At 48.3% G+C, this 23,808-nt stretch overlaps 10 protein-coding genes across 10 annotated transcripts; 5 read left to right on the forward strand and 5 right to left on the reverse strand.

Annotated features, from left to right (window-relative positions):
* Window positions 1-438: 438 nt before the first annotated feature.
* N7537_001727 (serine/threonine-protein kinase RIO1) lies at window positions 439-2,151 on the reverse strand (the record flags this gene model as incomplete). The annotated part of the gene is made up of 1 exon (XM_056892785.1): window positions 439-2,151. The coding sequence occupies one exon, from the start codon at window positions 2,149-2,151 to the stop codon at window positions 439-441; it is 1,713 nt and encodes a 570-aa protein (XP_056757780.1).
* A 903-nt stretch (window positions 2,152-3,054) lies between these two features.
* Window positions 3,055-6,878, forward strand: N7537_001728 (chromosome segregation protein SMC; the record flags this gene model as incomplete). The annotated part of the gene is made up of 5 exons (XM_056892786.1): window positions 3,055-3,092; window positions 3,155-3,314; window positions 3,363-4,573; window positions 4,628-6,525; window positions 6,586-6,878. 5 exons carry the CDS (start codon window positions 3,055-3,057, stop codon window positions 6,876-6,878), a joined length of 3,600 nt encoding a protein of 1,199 aa, XP_056757781.1.
* A 290-nt stretch (window positions 6,879-7,168) lies between these two features.
* Window positions 7,169-8,725, reverse strand: N7537_001729 (uncharacterized protein; the record flags this gene model as incomplete). The annotated part of the gene is made up of 5 exons (XM_056892787.1): window positions 7,169-7,479; window positions 7,567-8,024; window positions 8,076-8,199; window positions 8,254-8,380; window positions 8,474-8,725. The coding sequence occupies 5 exons, from the start codon at window positions 8,723-8,725 to the stop codon at window positions 7,169-7,171; spliced, it is 1,272 nt and encodes a 423-aa protein (XP_056757782.1).
* Window positions 8,726-9,582: 857 nt separating this feature from the next.
* On the forward strand, window positions 9,583-10,990 carry N7537_001730 (uncharacterized protein; the record flags this gene model as incomplete). Its single annotated transcript, XM_056892788.1, has 6 exons — window positions 9,583-9,753; window positions 9,804-10,197; window positions 10,251-10,368; window positions 10,421-10,488; window positions 10,546-10,576; window positions 10,642-10,990. 6 exons carry the CDS (start codon window positions 9,583-9,585, stop codon window positions 10,988-10,990), a joined length of 1,131 nt encoding a protein of 376 aa, XP_056757783.1.
* Window positions 10,991-11,524: 534 nt separating this feature from the next.
* Window positions 11,525-12,257, reverse strand: N7537_001731 (GIG1 family protein; the record flags this gene model as incomplete). Its single annotated transcript, XM_056892789.1, has 2 exons — window positions 11,525-12,069; window positions 12,140-12,257. The coding sequence occupies 2 exons, from the start codon at window positions 12,255-12,257 to the stop codon at window positions 11,525-11,527; spliced, it is 663 nt and encodes a 220-aa protein (XP_056757784.1).
* Window positions 12,258-12,505: 248 nt separating this feature from the next.
* Window positions 12,506-13,604, forward strand: N7537_001732 (cytochrome b5 reductase family protein; the record flags this gene model as incomplete). The annotated part of the gene is made up of 4 exons (XM_056892790.1): window positions 12,506-12,510; window positions 12,560-12,693; window positions 12,770-13,395; window positions 13,455-13,604. 4 exons carry the CDS (start codon window positions 12,506-12,508, stop codon window positions 13,602-13,604), a joined length of 915 nt encoding a protein of 304 aa, XP_056757785.1.
* Window positions 13,605-14,530: 926 nt separating this feature from the next.
* N7537_001733 (uncharacterized protein) lies at window positions 14,531-14,986 on the reverse strand (the record flags this gene model as incomplete). Its single annotated transcript, XM_056892791.1, has 1 exon — window positions 14,531-14,986. The coding sequence occupies one exon, from the start codon at window positions 14,984-14,986 to the stop codon at window positions 14,531-14,533; it is 456 nt and encodes a 151-aa protein (XP_056757786.1).
* Window positions 14,987-15,468: 482 nt separating this feature from the next.
* On the reverse strand, window positions 15,469-16,286 carry N7537_001734 (uncharacterized protein; the record flags this gene model as incomplete). Its single annotated transcript, XM_056892792.1, has 6 exons — window positions 15,469-15,532; window positions 15,590-15,607; window positions 15,665-15,711; window positions 15,766-15,879; window positions 15,938-16,007; window positions 16,081-16,286. 6 exons carry the CDS (start codon window positions 16,284-16,286, stop codon window positions 15,469-15,471), a joined length of 519 nt encoding a protein of 172 aa, XP_056757787.1.
* Window positions 16,287-17,352: 1,066 nt separating this feature from the next.
* Window positions 17,353-19,761, forward strand: N7537_001735 (arginine--tRNA ligase; the record flags this gene model as incomplete). The annotated part of the gene is made up of 4 exons (XM_056892793.1): window positions 17,353-17,697; window positions 17,786-19,080; window positions 19,149-19,562; window positions 19,616-19,761. The coding sequence occupies 4 exons, from the start codon at window positions 17,353-17,355 to the stop codon at window positions 19,620-19,622; spliced, it is 2,061 nt and encodes a 686-aa protein (XP_056757788.1). The 3' UTR covers window positions 19,623-19,761.
* Window positions 19,762-20,305: 544 nt separating this feature from the next.
* On the forward strand, window positions 20,306-22,618 carry N7537_001736 (putative ABC transporter; the record flags this gene model as incomplete). Its single annotated transcript, XM_056892794.1, has 8 exons — window positions 20,306-20,492; window positions 20,552-20,792; window positions 20,865-21,123; window positions 21,176-21,632; window positions 21,684-21,763; window positions 21,820-21,973; window positions 22,023-22,300; window positions 22,376-22,618. 8 exons carry the CDS (start codon window positions 20,306-20,308, stop codon window positions 22,616-22,618), a joined length of 1,899 nt encoding a protein of 632 aa, XP_056757789.1.
* Window positions 22,619-23,808: the final 1,190 nt, after the last annotated feature.

The following is a 23,808-nucleotide window of genomic DNA, read 5'->3' on the forward strand; positions in this document are numbered from 1 at the left end:
TTCTTGGATCAGTGGTATATTATTTACCCATATACATGAACAAAAAATAGTCGGCTGCATATGCGACCCGGTGTCTTTTTTAAATAGATATTTTCCCCGTTATTGGCGTTGTAGCTTGAATGTAAGCAGCGAAGATGGCTCAAAATGTACGTTTCGATATACAAACTGTGCAGGTTACTTTTCTATGTAAAACGGGCAGGAAACAGTTATAATGTATTCCAAATGAGATTTGGGGTTTGAGTTTTGAGGAGCTTGCATCAAATATTTATTTATTTTTTCCCATTTCTATCAAGTGTAGACCAAGGTATCAAATGCCCAATGCTCCATCCATATATGCATTTCATCATCAAATCATGCCAAGCGGTAGATTGACACATAGTGCAAACATTGCAACTCGTGCACATGCAAAGAAAGATAAGGTCAGAAAGCTACGAGAGCTTATTTCTTCTTTCTCGAAGACCCAGAAACAAGCTTCTTTTTCATGTGCTTTGGCATCTTGTTCGCCCGCTGCTCACGCTTCTCCTCCTTCACCTTTGCTTTATGGTCGCGCTTGGAGTCTTTGTCTTCGAAACGCTTGCCTCGTGGTGGCTTCGGCGCGAACGGGTCTACCTCTTCGTCGTCGGAGTCGGACCCTGAGACGGAGACACCACCGCTTGCATCGGACTCAGCATCTTCCTCGACGGCATCAGTGGCAGTGGCCTTCTTCTTGCCGCCGGCCAAGAGGTCTCCGTAAACCAGATCAGCACCTTGGCCATCGCGAATGCGTTCAGCGTCACGTTCGACATCATACACCTGCTCTAGGGTCTGGGGAATATATTGTTGACGGAAGACAGCAGTGTCGACATCCTCAGCCTCCTGCTGCTCATCGTCGCCCTCCTCACGGGCAACGAGGAGCTTTTCAATGGCACTAGTCATCTCTTCATTGCCAGCAGTCACATCAATCGGTCCTTCTGGGGCGATGATGAACTGGAACACAGTCCGCTCGGGAAGAGTGAGAATGTTCTTTCGGCGGAAGAAGTCGCTGACGTTCTTGATATCCATGCGCAGGAATTCCAGACTGCGTGGGTGGTCGTGCTCAACACTTTGACTGACATCAATGATATACAGGCGTTCTTTATGGTACAGAATATTGTACTCGCTCAGATCAGCGTGCACCAGACGGCAGGTCTGGTACATAACGCGCATATAGCCCAACAATTCAATATACAATGAGCGCCAACGAATCTCGGGTTCAGGGATATTGAAGTCCACATCCTTGAGGCGGGGCGCGCCCAGACCCTTTGAGCTACCAATGAATCCCATAACAAGGACATGCAGACGAAGGAAGATAGGCTCGGGGCAGGGAATACCGGCGGCATAGATTCTTCGTAGGTTTCGCATCTCCTTTTCGGCCCAAAGTTTGACCATGGCGCGGTTGTTGCTCTTGTTGTATCCTTGGCGGAAACGGAACTCTCCAGTCACGTACCTATCACGATCCTTGAATACCAAGATACTCGTCTTGTAGACCTTGATCGCACGGTGTAGCGGGGCAGCATCCTCATCTTCCTGCGAGATGGACATGGCATGGTAGACATTCGCTTCCTTTCCGGTGGACAAACATCCATGGATTTCTGAGACGAGACCTCGGTTGATCATCTGCAGCAGAAGCATGCGCGTACGGGGATCCAACACTTGTTCTGATGTGGCTCGGTCTGCCTTATCTCCACCTTTGTCGGTGCGCCCCGAGATGCCGGCCTGCTGGTCGTCCAGCTTGATCTTTGCGGCATGGCGAGTGAGAGACTTGACCTGGTCATCGACAGACGCAGAGGTGTTGACGGTGGGCTTCTGGGTGTTCGTTTTGGGGTATGTCCATCTCGGCACGTTGGAGTCGCTAGCGAGGTCGTTGATTCTGCGTTGGCGGTTGTATGCTTTGGTAAGATCGGAGTTATCGGAAGAGAGAATGTCTTCACGATCCAATTCCTCGTCGAAAATGTCGTCGTAATACTCGTCATCCTCATCCTCCCCCTCCTGCTCATCGAGCAGATCTTGCCCCGCCTCAGCGGAGTCTGCAGTATCAGGGTTCACGTAGCCTTCGTTGGGCACGTAGGTATGCGACGGCGCGATGCCATCGGCAATTCCAGCTGCCTGGGCAGTATTCTCATTTGAAGCCATTCTGGATCTTCAAAATTGAGAATGTAAAATTTTGAATTCGTCCGTCGGGTCCCCAAGGTTTTTTTTTTTCTGTGGCTCAGATTAGGGTCACCGCCCGGCAGAACCCCGCGTACGGGCAACTAAGTGTGCCACCAGCACACAGCCCTCTCATTGGTTATTATCATGGCCGCCTTTTTCACCGCCCGCTCGAAATCAATTTCGATTGGTACACTAATTTCTTTTATTTTTATATATGTAAGAATATTCGCTTACTTATACGACCTTGTCATGTCTTTTTAATGGTTTTTTTAGGTACGTACGAAGGCGATTAGAACCATAGTAGTACTTTACGTAAGAGACATTTCTACACATAACTAGGGAGATCAATCACTTAAGAAGGGTAGGCGTGGTGGCAGCAGCTTAGAGTATAACTATATATAGTACACTAGTTTAACGTTATAAACCATGTAACTAAGTTTTTTTTTTATTTTTTTTTATTTTGTTTTGACTTTTATACTACGTGTTTGCGGGGTTTTAAATATAAAGAATGAACTAATTTAATACTATAAGAATTACTATACAGTATACATTTATCAAAGAGTTTACATATCTTTAGAAACCTTGGAAGTGAGGATGACAATTACTGCCAGGCAATATTATCCAATGAGAGAGTTGTGTCCAGGTGGTACGTCTAGTCGCCCGTACCCCGCGCCCAAGACGCGCTAATTTCGTTCTTCGCGTAGTCAATCTCCAAGGCCTTGTAACACAATCACGATACCCCTCGGCGTTTGTTTGTTCATTGCTAGAGAGATCTGCTGGCTGAGATCGTTGTGGCGCATTCTATCCTCACTTTTTACTCTTGCGCCAGGCGCGATAGGCCGAGGGTGCTCTGATTGATCCTCGCGTCGCGCGTTTCTTCTCAAGATGTATGTCAAGCAGATCATTATCCAAGGCTTCAAGAGGTATTTTCCACCCCATACCCTAAGAGTTTATGAACTTTTCATTGACTCAGCACGGAATTCAGCTACAAAGATCAAACGGTCATTGAGCCATTCTCCCCCAAACACAACGTCATTGTCGGCCGCAATGGTTCCGGGAAGAGTAACTTCTTCGCGGCTATTCGATTTGTCCTCAGCGATGCCTACACTCATCTCGGTAGGGAGGAGCGCCAAGCTCTTTTGCACGTATGTATCTTGGTATCACTTAAATCTACATAGGTTGACCCCAAGCAGGAAGGTTCCGGTTCGGCTGTGATGTCCGCCTATGTCGAGATTATCTTCGACAACTCCGACGATCGATTCCCCACTGGCAAGCCCGAGGTCGTCCTACGTCGTACTATTGGTATCAAGAAGGACGAATACACTCTCGACCGCAAGAATGCCACCAAGAACGATGTCATGAACCTGCTCGAGTCAGCTGGTTTCTCCCGCTCCAACCCTTACTACATTGTCCCCCAAGGCCGAGTGACTGCGTTGACCAATATGAAGGACTCTGAGCGCCTGGTTCTGCTTAAGGAGGTTGCCGGTACTCAGGTCTACGAAGCTCGTCGTTCGGAGTCATTGAAAATCATGAATGAGACCAACAGCAAGCGCACCAAAATCGATGAACTCCTCGACTACATTAACGAACGACTTGCCGAACTCGAAGAAGAAAAGGACGAGCTTCGGAGCTATCAGGAGAAAGACAAGGAGCGTCGCTGTCTAGAGTACACCATTTACTCCCTCGAACAACAGGAGATCGGCAAGGTTCTCAACGAGATTGAAGAGCGACGACAGAACGGCGTTGAGGATGCCGACAATAACCGTGACCAATTCGTCGAGAGCGAGAAGGCCATGGCTCAGATCGATGCCGAGATCGCTGAGTGCCGGCAGCAGATTGAGTTCCTGAAGGTTGATAAGGCTCAACTGGAGGACGAACGACGTGAAGCATCTAAGACTCTGGCTCAGAATGAACTGCAGGCCAAGTCTCTTTCGGACAACCAGGCTGCTGCACAAGCACTGAAATCACGCTACGACTCCGACCTCAACTCTGTTCAGACCGCTATTAGTGAGCGTGAAGCTGAACATCGGGAAATTCTCCCTCGGTTCAATGCCTTGAAGGATCAGGAAGACACGGTCAAATCACAGTTGACGGATGCGGAGACATCGCGCCAGCGTTTGTATGCAAAGCAGGGTCGAAACTCACGATTCAAGAACAAATCTGAGCGTGACAAGTGGCTTAATATGGAAGTCCGCGAGAGCCATAATTCTATCAACACTGTCCAGGGTGTGATCTCTCAGACGAAAGAAGATATTCAAGACCTAGAAGGCGAGATTGCCGCTTTGGAACCGGAAACTGAACGCCTGCGACAGCAAATCGATGGACGCGGCGACACAATGCATAACGTGGACCAACAAGTTCAAGATGCTAAAGATGAAAGAGACCGTCTCATAGACCAAAGAAAGTAAGTTCCCTTGAATTACTAATTGGCTAGAGCCAAATATTAATGTTCCCCCAGAGAACTCTGGAGAGAAGAAGCAAAGCTTGACTCCGTGCTTTCGAATGCATCCCAGGAGGTGGACCGTGCTGAGCGCAATCTCTCGCAAATGATGGATAACAACACTAGTCGCGGAACCGCCGCAGTGCGCCGAATCAAGCGCCAGCATAACCTCGAAGGAGTCTACGGTACACTTGCCGAGCTTTTCGATGTCAATGATAGATATCGCACCGCCGTCGAAGTCACTGCTGGCCAGAGTTTATTCCACTATGTTGTTGACACAGATGAAACTGCTACAACTGTTCTTGAGATCCTACAAAAGGAAAAGGCTGGTCGTGTGACATTTATGCCTTTGAACAGACTTCGCTCTAGGCCGATGAACATGCCTCGTGCTAGCGACACAATACCCATGATTGACAAGTTGCAGTACGACCCGGCGTATGAGAGAGCGTTCCAGCACGTGTTCGGCAAGACTATCATTTGTCCCAACCTGCAGGTTGCGTCACAGTACGCACGAAGCCATGGTGTCAATGCCATCACTCCAGAGGGTGATCGATCAGACAAGCGTGGTGCCTTGACTGGTGGATACCACGACTCCCGTCAGTCGCGACTGGACGCTGTAAAGGGTCTAGCAAAGTGGCGAGATGAGTATGAGACCAAGAGAAATCGCGGTACCGAAATCCGAAAAGAGTTGGAGAAACTTGACCAGATGATCACCAAGGCTGTTGGTGAACTGCAAAAACTCGAGCAACAGAGACATCAGGTCCAGAACAGCAGTGGACCTTTACGACACGAATTGAGGGCCAAGCGTGATCTTCTTCAAAACAAGAACGATACTCTTGATGCCAAGCGACGCGCTCTTCGAAATGTTGAGTCTAACCTTGCCGCACTGAACGACCAAGTCAATGCGTTCCAGGCTGAACTAGCGTCGCCTTTCCAGAAAGCTCTCACCAGCGAAGAGGAAGCTAGACTAGACACTTTGAGTAGCACAGTCCAAGATCTGCGCCGTCAATACCAAGAGCTCTCCGGTCAGCGTAGCGAGCTCGAGGCACGCAAGTCGGTGTTGGAGGTTGAGCTTCGAGAGAATCTCAACCCCCGCCTTGACCAATTACTCAACAGAGACATTGACATCGCTGACGAGGAAGTTCAGGGTAACCTGAAAGAGACACAGCGTGAAGTGAAGCGCATTGGCCAGGCGTTGGAGAAGCTCAATGCACGGCTGAAGGAGGTTGACACCTCAATTGAGGAAGGCAATACTCGCGTGATGGATCTGCAACAGCGTAATGCAGAGACCAGACGGGAAATTGAGGACCTCGCTCGATCTATCGAGAAGCACCAGCGCCGTATGGAGAAGAGCATGCAAAAGAAGGCAGCACTCACTAAGCAGGGTGCCGAATGTGCCGCTAACATCCGTTCCCTCGGTGTTCTTCCGGATGAAGCTTTCACCAAGTATCAAAACACCGACTCCAACACTGTTGTCAAGAAGCTCCACAAGACCAACGAGGCCCTTAAGAAATATTCCCATGTCAACAAGAAGGCGTTTGAACAGTATAACAGTTTCACCAAGCAGCGTGAGACTCTTACTACACGTCGTTCGGAGCTGGATGCGTCCCAAAAGTCTATCGATGATCTCATTTCTGTTCTCGATCAACGTAAGGATGAGGCTATTGAACGGACCTTCAAGCAAGTCTCACGCGAATTCCACAACGTCTTCGAGAAGCTCGTCCCCGCCGGTCGTGGTCGTCTTATCATTCAAAGGAAGACAGACCGTGCCACACGACTCGATGACGATGTTGACTCAGATGACGAGGACGCTCGGCAGAGCGTCGAAAACTACGTCGGTGTCGGCATCAGTGTGAGCTTCAATAGCAAGCACGATGATCAGCAGCGTATTCAGCAGCTGAGTGGTGGGCAGAAGAGTAAGCATTTCCAGTCCGAATCTGTATTTTGTTTTGCAGCTGCTAACTAACTTGCCATAGGTCTTTGCGCTCTCGCACTCGTTTTCGCCATCCAGGCTTGTGACCCTGCACCATTCTACCTATTCGACGAGATTGACGCCAACCTGGATGCTCAATACCGGACAGCCGTTGCACAGATGCTCAAGTCTATCTCGGATTCGACCAACGGACAGTTCATCTGCACTACCTTCCGGCCAGAAATGCTGCACGTGGCGGAGAAGTGCTATGGTGTGAGCTTCAGGCAAAAGGCCAGTACTATCGATGTTGTCTCGCGCGAGGAGGCTCTGAAGTTCGTGGAGGAGCAGAAGACATGATTGTCGTATTTCCCAGGTGTGCTCTTTGTATATTGTAATCAACATTTGCTTCGATGGACTAGCTGGCTGGCGTATTCTGATACCGAACTCTTTTATTATGCAACATATTTTCATTCCAATTCTTGCAGCGTAGTTATATGTATATCTCAATGAATTATACACGTCAGCTATTTACCGACATAAAATGACATTGTTATGTGCCATGATATATAGATTCGACAGAGCGGCATTCATTTGTCAACTGTATAATTTGATCCGCTTGGGCAACTTGTACAGCATGCTTTTGCAGTTCAAGCCAGCTCACACTCAATCAAACTCTCCACACCCCTCTGGGCAGTCCAAATCTTGACAATCTTCAGTCCAGCAGACAACAACAACGTATGCCATTGTCGTTCCGTACGCTCACCAGATCCAATCTCCATCATAATCAAGTCCAAACTTGTCGTTTCCCAGTAAGCCCCCGTGTCTGGAATGACATTTTCATTCACCAACACCTTACTATAGCCGGGCCGCATGGCGGCCACAGTGTTAGCCAGAATCTTGCGACAAAGGTCATCGGGCCAGTCGTGGAGAACAGAATGCATATAGTACGCGCGGGCTCCTATATGGATAGAATGTTAGTATATTCCAGCAACTGATGGTCAAACTGCAATCCGCAAGGAAATGGTGAACTCTTCTATTTCCGTACCTTTGACTGGTTGCTCAGTAAAGAAATCATGACCAGTAACATCAATAGAGGGATGCAAATCCTTAACAGAAACCACAACCTCAGGAAGATCCTGAAGGACCAGACGACCGGGGACACCAGGCCATTTTCGACGGAAATCGGACAGATCATGACCGAAGCTACCTCCGACATCAACGAGCAGGACATCATCCTCGCCGATAGTGACCCCATCTATAAGCTGTTCCTGGACCGGATAGAAACCGGGATCCATCCAGCGGACTCGACCTTGTGCGTAGACTGACATGTGGTTATTAAACTGTTTTGCCGTGAGTGGCTCCTGTTGCACGTGTCCAAAGAACCCCATGTCTGTTTCATAACCCATCTGGAATGCTGTATCTGTGGGACTTGTTGGGTTTTGGTAGTTGTTCTTCTTGAGGAAGGCTGGGAGAGCCATAATGCCTTTGGTGAAACGGCGGGTCCTAATCTTGTTAGTCGTGATTCGGGATATGGAGTACTAATTATCAACCTACATGAGCGGGAATGCGTCGCTATATCTCTCAATTGTGAGAACCTTTGAGAACCCAGTGGGACTATACTCATTGAAGCCGGTCTCGGTTATCGTTCCCATTGCAGCGAGATGCTTCATCAATCGTCCTACACGAATTTGTCAGGCATTGGTGTTTGCTGGTGTATGAATATATTACTGACCGAGCAAAATTGTATCCACGCTGGTTGCCTTCGCAAGCTCTGCGACAGTCTTCGGTTTGTCATCTGTGCCGAGAGCAGAGAAGAGGTTTATATCAACGGCGGTCTCTAGGGCTGCATAACTCGTAGACTAAACCAAAAAAAAAAAAAAAAAAGAAATACCTGTCAGTCCGAATAATCTCAACTAGTTTCAAGAACCACGAGATGACATGTGCCAACACACCTCGGACCAGCAGTGTCGAATAATGGCCTCTCGAGGAGTTTCCAATGCATAAGTCAATGATCGGGCCGCTTCTAGCAGCTTAAGCCGTGCTTCGGAATCCTGGGCGAGTAGATCTTTGCCATGGCCCGCAACCGTTTGAAGGAGGTCAGGCACGGTATATGGCAGGTTTGAGATGAGAGCAAGTCCCTCTACATCCGTGGCATTGCCGTTGGCCGAGCCATTCGAATTTCCATTACAATTGGAGGCTGTCATGATCGACTATGCTTGCTGCAATGCATACGCAGGAGAACATGTGGGATTAAAGAAATGACCTCGCGATGACAGAGACTTGTGCGACAGATTCCAGGCGTCAACATGCAACACTAAGTTCACCGAACCCCTGAAAGGACTACTATCCCTGTAAGTTTAGTGTCGTAATTTATTCCTAGCCAAGCGACGGGGATATCAATTGGCTAGTTCGTTAGGTTATTCCAGGGTAAACCCAGCAAGTTATATTAAATACGAACTACCTAGAGCCATTGTAACCGAGTGAATTCTGGAGCCTTTGATAGCTCCACATAGTGCAAGGCGATCGGCCCCACGAAGGATTCACGCGTTGATGACTCCGTAGTTCGTACGAATTCGACTAAAGGTAAGATAATACGCGAGAATTGCTTTCCGGAGTTCCACTTGGCAAGACGGGAGGGATACGGACTACTTTGTTGTGTACATCTGTGGATTACAATTTCGGGTATAGTGAAAACGCACCAAGGCTCTAGTGGCCAAAAGTGAGGTATTGTTTGTTAAGCCACTTGCATGCAATCGTAAGGCCGGTGCTTATTGAAGGGATTGGTCCACGCATCTAAACATGACTCCCGTCCGGCCGCTAACTAGTGTATCACCCTATCGCTCCTCGGTACATGCTGTAACAATCGTACGTACATAGGTTGTATGTGTTTTTCTTTTTCTTTTTTTTTTCAATTCCTTTTCAGAAATAATTTATTCCCGGCTTTGAGATTTCATGAAAATTCTCCACCTGTTCTGTAGGTTTTCGTCCTCTGGATGCCGCAGAAGATAGAGGATATTGTCGCGAATCTACTATATGCAACAGAGCCACTGATCTCGGCATCATGGCAGCCACGGACGCCGAATCCATACACCAGAAAAAGGCCCCTCGCATTCTAGGGGTATTCTGGGCCTTCTACAGTGTGAGTGTGGTGATGGTATCTCTGCGACTTTATATCCGAGCCCGGATGCTAAGGAACATTGGACTCGATGACTATATTATCGTGGCAGCAATGGTACGTACCTGCCAATTGACTTTGATCCACGCGAGATACTGATCCTCTAGGTTATGGTCACTAGTTATACAATCCTCACCACGGTGGCTGTCGTTCTGGGATACGGGAGCCATACCTCTGTGTTGATGGAAAAAGGTGGCATGGACTTGGTTGAACACATTCTAGTCCTTAATTACACAAACTTCGCACTAGGAATCATGTCTTTCACCACCCCGAAACTCGCAGTCGCTGCTCTCCTAAATCGCATCATGAATCCCAGCCGGTTCCACCGAACATGGTTATGGATATTGACAGGCTCCGTGTTCGTGGCATCGACCATCTGCATCATTGTTCTCTTTACCATGTGCAACCCTCCCCAGGCTCTGTGGAAGATTCATCTCATGAGTGAAGGGGCAACATGTCGTTCGACCACGATCCTAACGGGCTATGCAATCTTTACTGGGGGTATGTTGGTGGGTTGGATGTCTTTCACAAACGAACAACTAAACCTTTCTCAGTTCTGTCTGCGGTAGTCGATCTATATCTTGCGATTTACCCGACTGTGGTATTGCTCCGACTTCAAATGTCGGTTAAGAAAAAATTGGCCCTGTGCGCGGCTCTGGGGTTGGGTGCCGTGTAAGTTGATTGGTATTATTATCCGGATGAAAGTAGCTAATCGTCCACACAGAGCCTGTGCAATGGCTATTGTCAAGTGTCTACAGTTACCAAGTTTATATAACACGGCCGACTCGACATGTACGTTATTTTTTCGTGCATATAGTGAGATATCTACCGCTGACACGGCATACATAGACGCAACAGCAGATCTTGTTATCTGGACGAGGTATGTTTCCAATGCCCAGCCTTTATACAAAATGATAAGACTAAAACCTGACTCTTGTCTCTCAGTATCGAGTCGAACATCATCATCATGGCTTCCTGCATCCCAACCTTGGGTCCGATATATGAAATGACCCGAGGCAAACGTTCCTGGAGTTCTCACGAGCGATATGAAAGCGGCAAGTGGCGGTCTTACACGGATAGGCCCACGAAGAAATCGGCAAGCAAAAATCGCGAGGATGACGATATCCTCATGACAACGAATATTGGGACCACAAGGAGCGGTAGCCAAGAAAGCATATTGAATTCGGATCAACTCCGGAATGAAGCCTATGTGACCGGCAAGATTCATCGCACGGATCAGATAAAGATTGAGTATGGGGAAAGACTACAAAGAGGAGGGAGTGAAGTAACCTAGTAGACGATTTCATCGTCGTCCTCTTGTGGGATTCATTGCAACCGAGAGAACAGTTCGAGCTCCATGCGTTGAGCCGGAAGTGGACCACGCATGATTTCATCTATCATATCGGTCCCCGGGGAGTAATCGTGCTCGAGGATGGGCACGCCAGCCCCCTTCATATTGGTAAGCACACACTGATAGAAGTGCCAACGAAGCAATTCATCTACGAGCCGGTCTAGTTTGACCTCGCCTAATAAAGTTAGCCCAGCTCCTCACTCTAAACAAAGACTTACCCTAAGGGCAAAGGATATTATAGTCACCTTCCGCTAGAAATGGTACACTGGTGTCTCTAAAGTGGATCGAGATGGCTGCCTCAACGTCGAGTAACACATCTATTAAAGTATTGAAACCACCCCCCCCCCCCCTCCCCAATTTTTCCTTTTTGATCCATGACGATGTGAAATGTCCAATGTAGGAACTTGGAAACGAAGTGCTTTAGATGCGGGTACAAACTTGACCAATCGGGGCAAAAAGTCTACAATCCCAGCAACCTCACTCATTTGCCCATTCGAATAAGATATCCTCAGGGACATCGCGAACTAAGATATGGACATGCTCCAATGCCCTCACGCTCTGCAAACCGACCCAATTCTTAAACCACAGTACATGGGAGTCAGGGTCCGAGAAATTCCGAGGATCCTTAGCCAACCGGCCCACGAAAGTCTTTCGAACAAAACTGTTGATCATTGCACGAGATTCCTCGGTCAAATGGCCCTCCTCAGATTGTACAGGGATGGGGGTACGCAGCCACACAATCAGATGTGAGATTCCGGGGGTGAGGCCATAGGGCCAGTCATTGCGGAGGATCTTGTAGTCCTCGGGATCGGCAAAGGGACGCGGGTTCTTGAAGGTCCCGCTTTGCTGGATAATCGCGGAGCCAGTGCCACTGGCAGCGTTTACTGGTAAATGCCACTTTAATCGCTGCTGGCAAATATAATTCATGATGGTGCCATACTGGCTTTTGGTCTCTTGTGTCCAGGCTAGATATCGGCGGAGATCGGAAGGCTTCCGCTTGAGTGCGCCGAGGTCATTTTGCGCTAATACGATATGAGGGGAAGTGTTTCAAGGGCAGATTTGGAGCAGATTTGGAGATAAGAGCACACTTACCGATGATGCTTTTCAGGTCATCCCAGTCGTGGTATACGAACTCCTCGTCGGTCATGGCCAGGAGCTTGTGGTCCAATTCCGTTAGATTAAAGGCAGGGACCTCTGGTACGTCGGGCATTTTGATGAATTTGAAAAGAAGAAATAAGCAGCGTCAACAGTAATCCAACAATCCTGCCCAGTAAGTCCAATAACCCCAGTAAGCCAAGGAGGGAAAGTCGGGGAAATGGTAACCCCAAAAGGTGGGAAATTCCGTTGGGCGGACTTAGCCCCCTCATTTCTTTTTATCTTCCCTCTTCTCTTTTTCTCTTCTACTTTTTATCGCAACGGTTTCTTTTTTTTTTAATACAGTATCCGAGTTTTGTCATAATGAGGTGAGTTAACATTCTTCACCTTTTCATGACAATGGCTGATTCCCCGAAGTCTCGCCACCATCGGCACGGCTCTCGCGCCGTCGGCCCTACTCATCGCGGGTGTTTACGCCATTAAGCCTGAGTTTATCGCCTATGCAATCGCTGTAGCTGGAATTCTGGCTGGTTACTTGGTGTTCAGCAACAGTGCGTGAATTCCTTCTTATTCAAATATCGACGTGGTAAAGGAGCCGAAGAACTGAACTGACCCTATTGATCGCAGAGCCTCGCAAGGTCTTGAACCCCACTGAGTTCCAAAACTTCGTCCTCAAGGAAAAGAACGAGATCTCCCACAATGTCGCCATCTACCGTTTCGCCCTCCCCCGTTCCACCGATATCCTCGGCCTCCCCATCGGTCAGCACATCTCTCTCGCCGCTACCATCGCTGGTCAGCCTAAGGAGGTTGTTCGCTCTTACACCCCCATCTCCTCCGACAATGAGGCTGGATACTTCGATCTGCTCGTCAAGGCTTACCCCCAGGGTAACATCTCCAAGTATCTTACCGAACTGAAGATCGGCGACAACATGAAGGTCCGCGGCCCCAAGGGCGCCATGGTCTATACCCCCAACATGTGCCGCCACATTGGTATGATCTCCGGTGGTACTGGTATTACCCCCATGCTGCAGGTTATCAAGGCTATCATCCGCAACCGTCCCCGCAACGGTGGCAACGACACCACCAAGGTTGACCTGATCTTCGCCAACGTCAATCCCGAGGATATCTTGCTCAAGGACCAGCTCGAGGAGTTGGAGAAGGAGGACGATGGATTCCGCGTTTACTACGTTCTCAACAATCCTCCCGAGGGCTGGACCGGCGGTGTCGGCTTCGTGACTCCCGATATGATCAAGGTAAGTTTGCATGTTGTGCTCGGCTGTGCTACCTCGGTATTAATTAAACTTTCTTATAGGAGCGCCTGCCCGCCCCCGCTGCCGATGTTAAGATCTTCCTCTGTGGTCCCCCTCCCATGGTCAGTGCCATGAAGAAGTCCACCGAGGCTCTTGGATACACCAAGGCGCGCCCCGTCAGCAAGCTGGAGGACCAGGTCTTCTGCTTCTAAGGGATTCGCTGCGAATCAACGAAAAGTTGCTGGTTTCGAACTTGACTTTGCCTTTTATATATGTGAATTTGGCATAGAATATTAGCTTTGCCCGGGTGCGAAGCATTTCTGTTTTGATGTTTAATCCCGGGTTGGTGTGTGGTTAGATGTGTGAATAGACCCAAGCCTACAAGAGATCGAGATCAAAAGATGTCTACGAGGGCTCGAACGCGTGGAATACCCCCCCCCCCCCCCCCCTACATTTCAGTATCAATACCACGTTATTAATCAACGTTAATAACTGTATAACTTTATATATCCATAGACATCCCTCACTTGTGTCTTCATCATATGTGTACACACGACGTCGGTTTTAAAGCTTCACTTGGCATAACCCTCTAGTCACTCTTCCTGAGTTTGAATTGTAGTCACCACTAACAGTCACAGATTACATCCGTTATCTCTTCATAAGCCTCCAAACTAACAAGCATCCACGGATAATCTCAACACCGCCACACTTACTCATTGCCACCTTTGAAATAGACCATAATATTAGGGTTCATTCCTGCTATGTAGCTCGCGGATGGGTCTATAAAATTTTTTTGTTAGTCGATATCGATATAAACCCAATACCGATTGAATGGACATAAGGTTCGGTACTGAGCTCCGATGGACTTCTAGATCTGTCCCTGAGTGAAGCCAACATTTTTAGCAATTTCCATTAGCAATTAGCACACCTGGATACCGGGTTTAAGGATTCCACAGACTAACACGGTATAAATTCTAGCCGGGGCAACGGCATGCTGCCCTCTATAATAGCTACAACAGCTACTTACACTATCTAGGAAGCTCCTAAAGCTCTCAAATGTTGAATGCCCACGGGAATTACGAAGCAAAAACCAGGGACGTGGAGATTGTATATGCATTCATTTCAGCAAACCAAAACACTAGGAGTCTTTACTAGTACCCTCACCCGTATCTTCAGTATCTTTAGCCCACCACTCCGGGTGCAGCACCCGATCGCACACATTCTCTCTACAACATTCCTTACCTTCATGATAAGGATTTCGATCAAATAGCAGTTCGCGGTTGATACTTGCATTCCCATTCAGAATTTGGACCTTGTACCACTCCGCCAGTTGTAAAGCGTCGCCAAGAACTCCGCTTATCGTTTTATGCGCCCTGGAAGCCGGTATTGAGATACACCACCGAGATTGTCGATCCTTGGGCTCAAGAGTAATGATGCACTTCCTCTCCCGGATACGTTCAATGATAAGGCAAATCAATGCTCCGTCGGTGCGGAGGTAAAACAGGTCCCATTTAGTGAAGGTGATATTGACCCACCTGTTGGAAGGGCTCTCATCCACACCATGGCCATGGTGGATGGTAATGTAATATGACATATCGACCAGCCCCTGAAGCCCATTAGGCGCTTAAGGGCTGATATTTTCACAAGATAGCAACACCTGTGGAGTGACTCGGTCGAGTTATTTAGTCGCAAGATAATGTTGTTTTGTCGGTGAGCTGGATGCTGGGGATTGAAGCCCAACAAATGCATGGGACTGGCCGGCTTTAAAATATTATTCCACTATGACATAGTACCTTGCACCGTTTGGCGAGATCAAAGGCATTATGTTTCAATCCCATTGTCAAGAATTTGATGACTTTGATGGATATGAATCAGGAGACAAAGACTTGAAACCAATTTGTGGTGTCCATTGTTTTGTTTGTTGCAATTCGACCAAGCCCCGTGATCTCCGGACATCATGCTCTTCTTTCCGAAGTGGCACTGGAGGTCAGAGCTGGCGACATTTAGGTACAAAAGAAAGAATCGATAAAGGAATGGGCTACATGTATCCCCTCTTCGCCTCTCACATGATTCTCTCTATGCCTGTTCGGTATCCGTCTCGAGTGTAGGACGACCGCCTTGGGTGAGTTCGTAACTGACGCTACAAAGATAAACGGTCAGTAAAGCACATGGAAACAGACAGAGCGGATGGACTCACTACTCCCTATGCACAGACCTAGTGGCACCGGAGTTAGCATGGAACCATGAATGGAGGAAAGGCCGATAGACATACACACGTAGCGGATCAACGGTAATACCGGGATAGTAATTGCCTTGTTTCTTTTAAGGCAAATTAGCACAAAGTAAGTTGTGTTCAGTGTGTGTAGTACTCACCAGATGATACTGGCGTATGTGTCGACGCAACATCGGGGCCGGGTTTCCAATCTTTGCCGTCTTTTGAGTTTTCCACGGGCAGTAAGGGCAACGCTTTGCACAGTCCGGAATGAACTGAATGGGAGACATGTCAGTCAAATAAACAGAACTTCCAAAGGCTCGAGAGCTCTACAAGTATAGCATGCTCGGCTGGCCAAGTAGTTGCGGGGTGCTCGGGGCAGTCGCAAAGCTTGGCATTGGGGCTGATATTATGTTAGCCAAGAATACACATACACGTGTTTGAGATGTATTTGACACGTTAGGGCAAATACTTACGCCCAGAATGTAGGCTCGATGGGACGGGAGCTTTGCCAGCAATCACCATACGGCCACGAAGACACATCGGGCAAAGCAGTCGCGACGCCAGTCTGTGCCTCATCGGGTTCGGCTTTGATTGGCAACGGAATATTTGTCACCTGGATAAGCTGAGGATCCAGACTGGGATCGACATTTGGGGCCAACGGCCACTCCTGGGAATCCATAGGGTCGTACCCCGTATGGAGCTGCTAGATCTCTGTGAAGATGAGTACTTCGTTGGTCAGAGGAAGGATGAAAGAAGATGGTTGACTACTGACAAAGGAAATTGATAGGTGGAGGGTGTCGTGTCGCATGGTAAGAGTGGGAATGTGGACTGGAGGCAATTTCACTGCAGAACCCCCCCCCCCCCCCCCCCCCCCCAATGTGTTCCTACCCTCCTCTCAACCCACCCCGAACACTTCTGGCGTCCAAAGTGCTTATTTATTTCCCATCATTCTACAGGGCTAAGGCCATACTCTTGTGTTGCATTTTACTTCAGGAATCCAAGCAATTGCTGGGAATCTTTGGTGTTCTCTACATCTTTGTCTTGCTAAGTAAATACAGAGACGCTGCTATGAGATGAGATAAAACGCCAGAGATTAGACATTACAAACAGAAAAAGACTCATTCAAGAAATCAGGCATGAGAAGAAACGTAAATAATACTAGTAAATGAAATATAACTACATTTGCGGGCGAAGGAGAAGGGCTATGCAATTTATTGAGGAAATTACTAGAGTAGATATTTATTCAATGCACTTCAATCATATCCACACTCCTAGTCAAGAAGCCCGCAGATATTCACTCGCAGTCGATCATTGTAATAGCCATAGAACTCTGTCTCCAGACAACATTGAAAGTTTGTACTTTGTACTATGCTAAAGGGGCATGGGCTTGCAGCTTGTGTCGAGACCAAGAGAAGATCGAGTATAGCCACACGATGCTCCCACTTCAGCTCATCAAAATTGTCCTCCCAAAAACTATAGGCTTTGAAGATGTAGGCATTGGCATGATAAATAGCAAGTAATCGACATGTAAAAAAATCTAACTCCCCCTGTTGAGATATAGTTCAGGTAGGGTTTCAGTGGATCACGTCCAAAAGTGACGTCACATTAATCGATAAGAGCCGAATAGCCACGTGACTCACCGCCCTCTTTGAGTCAGACCTCTTGAGTCAAAAAAAAGGAAGAAAAGGAAAAAGAAAAAGGCAAAAAAAAAAAAAAAGATTCCCCCGAGAGATTTCCCCCTCTTTATGGGTCATTGTCTAAGCGGGGCTCGGCGATTCACAGCCATTTTTTCTCCGTTACGTTGCCCCTCTAAATCTTCGACTTTTCCGATTTTGAGACGCGCATTCGGTACACGACGATTCTCAATCATGTCCGCAGCTTCCCTTCCCGCCTCTGTTGAGGCTCTGTCGCTCCAATCCACAGCACAGAAGTCTCAGTTCGCTGGCTGCTTCCCAACACTGAACCCGATCGATATCTACCGCCAGCACATCGCAGAGGAGTTGGGCAAAGCCTCTGGTATTGATGCTCAGAAGATCTACCCGCGCATTGCCTGGACCAGTACTTTGGACAAGGGTGACCTTTCATTGCCGGTATGTCGCGGCACATGCGTTGCGCAATTCGCATGTTCCGCATGACTATGAGTCCCTAGACTAACAATATCTTGTTGCATACGATTAGGTTGCTTCTCTTCAGATTAAGCAAAACCCCGTGGAACTTGCCAAGGATCTTGTCTCCAAGTTCCCCGCCTCCGACCTTATTCACCCCCCAACCCAACTTGGTCCTCACATCCAGTTCTTCTGCAAACCTCAGCCATTGACCAGCAATGTTCTTGGTCGTATCCTGAAGGAGAAGGCCGCCTATGGAACAAATGGAAACCAGGGTCAGAAGGACCCCTCCGACCCCTCCAAGGGCCAGAAGAAGATCATCATCGAGTTCTCGTCGCCCAACATCGCCAAGCCCTTCCACGCCGGTCATCTGCGCAGTACCATCATCGGTGGTTTCCTCGCCAATATCTACACTGTTATGGGATGGAACGTCATCAAAATGAACTACCTGGGTGACTGGGGTAAGCAGTATGGTCTGCTAGCCAACGGCTTCAAGGAATTCGGCAGTGAGGAAGCTCTTATCAAGGACCCTATCAACCACCTGTTCGATGTCTACGTCAAGATCAACCGTAATGTCAGCGCACAGGATGGACCTATCAAGGAGCTGAAGGAACAGATCAAGGCGAAGAACGAGAAGAACGAGGACGTTTCTGAGCTTGAGGCACAGCTTGCTAAGCTTGTGGACGTGAGCGAGGACGAGAGGGCCCGTCGGTACTTCAAGAGTATGGAGGACGGTGAACCGGAGGCTCTTGCTCTCTGGCGCAAGTTCCGTGACCTCAGCATTGAGAAGTACAAGCAGACCTACGCTCGTCTCAACATCGACTTCGATGTTTACTCCGGTGAATCTCAGATCAAGTCTGAGAGCATGACCGATGCCTACCAGCTCATGGAGAAGGCCGGTGTCTCCGAGAAGTCTGAGGGTGCTGTTATCGTGGACTTCACCAAGCACGGTGCCAAGAAGCTGGGCAAGGCTATCATTGTCCGCAAGGATGGTACTCCTCTCTACCTGACCCGCGATATCGGTGCTATCACCGAGCGTGATAACGAGTACCACTTCGACAAGATGATCTACGTTGTTGCCGCCCAGCAGGATCTCCACCTGGCTCAGCTCTTCAAGGTCACTGAACTTATGGGCCACAAGGACCTGGCCTCCCGTTGCCAGCACATTAACTTCGGTATGGTCCGTGGTATGAGTACTCGCAAGGGTACCGTCAAGTTCTTGGATGACATCCTGCATGATGTTGGTGACAAGATGCACGAGGTCATGAAGAAGAACGAAGTCAAGTACGCACAGGTCGAGGATCCTGTGAAGACTGCTGATATTCTGGGTATCACCTCCGTTATGGTGCAAGACATGACTGGCAAGCGGTATGTACAGATCGTTTTTCTTCCTCTAATTCTGTATATTTGTTTACTAATTGTCTGTTTTCTTTCAGCATTAACGGCTACGACTTCAACCTGGACGCCATGACATCCTTTGAGGGTGACACCGGCCCATACCTGCAGTACGCTCACGCCCGTCTGTGCTCGATGACCCGCAAGTCCGAGTTAGATGTTAACGAGCTGGTCAACGCCAACTTCGATCTTTTGACCGAGCAGCATGCTGTCGACTTGGTCCGTCTGCTGGCCCAGTGGCCCGACGTACTCTTGCAGACTGCCAAGACTCTTGAGCCCATCACTGTCCTCAGCTATCTGTTCCGCATGACACACATGTTGAGCTCTAGCTACGATGTTCTCAAAGTGATTGGTAGCGAGCCCGATGTCAAGCAGGCGCGTATGGCTTTGTATGCGTCGGCCCGCCAAGTTCTGAACAACGGCATGCGCGTTCTTGGTCTCAGCCCTGTTCAGCGGTTAGTCTTCCCCATCCTCGTTGAAGAAATAATCACTGACTTATCTAATCTAGTATGTAAATTCGGCTTATACGCTCGATTTTGCTTATTTTTCTGTGTGGTGTTTCCACTCAGTATTTCTCAAAGACTGGTGTCTTTGGTATACATTGATTTTAATTTAGTTGCATTGGGCGCTAAGAGCGGGACGAATAAAAATGGCATTCTGCTTCTTCTTTTAACGAAATCATTCTTACATTTTCCCCTCATAGTTTTTTTTTCTTTTCTTTGCTTTTTTAAACGCCGTACTGTTAAGAAAAAGAATAGTGGCCGATCTCCGGCGGGGGTCGGGGTTTGGACCCCGTTCACACATCTACAACCATGCATCCCACATACCAAAAGCGCCATTGTTTGTGGAATGTTATCTGGAGAATTTTATCTACGCTCATCGCTTTTCTCCAGGCCCATTATCCAGTAAAGGACGGCGTCTCCCGGGGAATCGGGGACCATCAGAGACCTTATGTCATCTCGGGCTCGAGTCCCAAAGTTGAGCCCTATATTCAGTCTCAGTCGGGGACCACCTCGGACACGTAAGGAGGGCTTTATCCAAGGGTCTCGACGCTAGACAGGGATTTGTAATTCCGTGGGTCTGGGTACATGTAGAATGGGCGTGTTTAAAATTATAAAACCTGGGCCCGCGAACCTGGACGTGGGTTGGATTCCAATTCTCTTGTATCTGTCGTAAACATTTTACATTATCTTGCAGCATGGAGGGTCCCTCACCCTTGAACGCACCTAGGTCCCCGGACCTGGAGCGGAATGACAGCGGACACTTCCTGATGAACGAAACCGTTCGGAATTTCTCGTGGCAAGGGTTAACGGTTACCGTCAAGGATCGGGAAACAAAAAACTCCCGCGATCTGATCAATAATATCAGCGGTGATGTGCAGCATGGTTTGTTATCCTTGTCCATGATCTATATCGAGATTTTCATACTGATGCGGGTTATACAGGGGAGCTCGTTGCCCTAATGGGCCCATCAGGCTGCGGCAAGACGACACTCCTCAACGTGCTTGCTCGGCGTGCCGCGTCAGCTGGTGCGAAGGTTGTCGGGGAGAACTACGTGAATGATGCACAAATGGACTCGCGGGATTTTCAGCGGGTGACATCGTATGTCGAGCAGGAAGATGTGTTGATCGGGTCGTTGACGGTACAGGAGACATTGAAGTTCGCGGCGGATCTCTCGTTGCCCAGGTATGTCGGGTTAGAATAGCAACCATCCAATCTTACCTATACATCCCGATACTTACCATGTCTATCTACAAGCTCTGTGTCGAAACGCCAACGTATGGATCGGATCCGGACACTTTTGGAAGCCTTCGGTATCCAGAACCAGGCGAACACGTTGGTTGGTACCCCGATTCGGAAAGGCATCAGTGGTGGTCAGAAGCGACGTGTGAGTGTGGCTAGCCAGCTCATTACGAATCCAAGAATTTTGTTCTTGGATGAGCCGACAAGCGGTCTAGACTCAACTGCCAGTTTTGAGGTGATGTCGTATGCAAAGGAGCTCGCGCGGGCCAATAATGTACGTTCATATCAGATGGGTTCCCTGCTCTTGTTAACATTGTTCATGATAGCTTCTCATCATTGCGAGTATCCACCAACCGTCAACCACGACGTTTAAGCTCTTCGATAAGCTGCTGCTCCTCTCGGCAGGGAGAACGTGCTATTTTGGGCCGATCTCAGCTGTGGATAGCTATTTCAGTGGCATTGGCTATCCAATTCCCGCGCAAACAAACCCTGCCGAATTTATCTTGGATACTGTTAGTTCTGATTTTGCCAGCTCGAAGGACTTGGAGGAGGACCGAGTCAAGATCATTCAAACTGCTTGGACAAACTCGAATGAGGCAAAATCACTAACAAGAGTGGTGTCCGAGCGAGTAGGCTCGGCAGAGAAGCTTGTCAACAAAGACTCCATGGAAGAAAACAGGCGACCGGGAACGGTTTCAATTACTATAGCTCTGCTGCATCGCTCATTTGTCAAGTCATATCGCGATGTCATTGCTTATGGAATCCGGATCGCGATGTATCTTGGTAAGAATTATCATGCTCCTTTTAAAGCTCACTGGGACTAATGTGGCACAGGACTGGCTATCATGATGGGCACAGTGTGGCTACGTCTCCATCCATCCCAGGACTACATACAGCCATTCATCAATGCCATTGTGAGTTTTGCAAGTGGTTAAAATTAAAGGGATACCAATACTGACATGGGATATAGTTCTTTGGCTCCGCATTCATGTCTTTCATGGCGGTGGCATACGTCCCCGCATTCCTCGAAGACCGGGCAACTTTCACCAAAGAGCGAGCCAACGGACTATATGGTGTGACACCATTCATAGTCTCAAATTTCCTTATTGGGCTTCCCTACCTATGTATGTACTCGTAAATTCCTGCCACATGCCTGCTCTCTAACATGTCCAGTTTTGATATCCATCCTCTTCTCCATCGTCTCATACTGGCTCTCCAATTTCCAACCAACGGCAGAAGCATTCTTCACCTGGGTGATGTGGATATTCCTCGACCTTGTGGCGGCCGAATCCTTAGTGGTCCTCATGACATCGATATTCCCGAACTTTGTAATATCCTTGGCGCTTGTCGCATTTGCAAATGGCCTTTGGATGAGTGTCGGAGGGTTTCTGGTCACGCAGAAGATACTCAATCCGTTTTGGAAATACGTGTTCCATTATATCGATTACCAGGTATGCTGATGCACTGTTATCAGAAGTTTATTTTCTTGTCGGAATGATCACTAACTCGCTTGGTATTTGCTATAGGCTTATGTCTTCCAAGGTATGATGGTGAATGAGTTTTCCGAAAGGAATTACTCGTGTGGCGCCGGCTGTCGATGCATGTGGTCTACTGATTTGGAGGATCAGTGTCTCATTCGGGGCACCGGAGTGCTAGAATCGTATGGGTATTCCACTGGTCGGACGGGGAAATGGGTTGGAATTCTCCTGGGCATCATTGCGGGATATCGAGTCCTTGGATGGATTGCTCTGTATCTGCGCAGAAGTTAGGAGTCCGAGGAGGTAGACCTCCCTTAGGGATACCCCGGGTTTCAATGGGCTATCGATTCGGAATATCGGCGCCGACTGGAGTGTAGCATTAAATTTATCTTTGTGGATATTAACCAAGTTGATTAGATATGATTGATACAAAATTGTTCGGTTTGAAACCCCACATTTGCTTCCACCTGGCCAAGGCTCGGGGAGCTTCATCCGAAAGGGCAGCCGCCTCTGCCCCGACACCTTTAAGAGGCACCATACTCCCCAACCTAGCAAGCTGCTGTAGATTCCGTGGCACCTTAGTAGCACGCTGGTCTTGAAGTATAGCCACGGGAACACTTGACTTACATGAATGTTGTCTCTCGTACGACATCAGACAATACTAATTGCCCATCGTGTGCCGAAGCGCTCCCCGGGCCATACATTTGCCATCATGAGAAAGGCTATCTGGAACTAACGAATCATGTCACCTACAAAGAAAAAGAAAAACGGGGCAATGCGATCAACATGCAAGTCATGTATACCGATGTACGATGTACACGAACCTTCTATCATGTTTCCAAGTGTTCTCTTCCTCCACTGACGGCCCTGACAGAAGTCCTTAGAACCGAGAAGGAATAGAGTTGAACTCATTTTCCCTCATACTTATCGTCGGAACACCGTTTATCTGTAATTATGAAAGAGCGGTGAGGACCTCGACCTCGAGGAGCTGATGCCATCTTACGGAACGAAGTAAGGGGGTGGCTCCCTTGACCTCGTTTTCGCTCCCCGAGATGAATTAATAAATCACTGGCTACAGATGTCAACGTGACTGCACTACGAATTGATATGCGAGGAAAGCTTGTTGGCTGTTTTGCCATGCAATCCAAATTCAGATATTTGCCGCTGAGCACAGCATGTTCCCAGTACTCCCGGCCCCGATGCGAAGGTCTATAATCGTCCCCGTCAAAGGTGTCACTGTAGAGGGAAGTGGAAAGACAATACTGGAGCCGCATGGAGATCCTTAGTTGTATTTGGAGCGGAGCCCTTTTCCTGGTTCGATCTTTCAGCCTCTTGGCCTGAAGATATCCACTCCGGTCCGATGTAACATTTCGATCAGCTCGGAATACATAGCCAGGGTCCATTGTATTTAAGATGTGATCGGTTACGTTGTATAGATTGTGTTGGGTCATTTCTAGTTCTGATGTTGTCATTCCCACACG

This window comes from Penicillium hordei (genome assembly GCF_028827395.1).
Source record: "Penicillium hordei strain IBT 12815 chromosome Unknown utg000001l_segment0_segment0, whole genome shotgun sequence".
Taxonomy (NCBI): domain Eukaryota; kingdom Fungi; phylum Ascomycota; class Eurotiomycetes; order Eurotiales; family Aspergillaceae; genus Penicillium; species Penicillium hordei.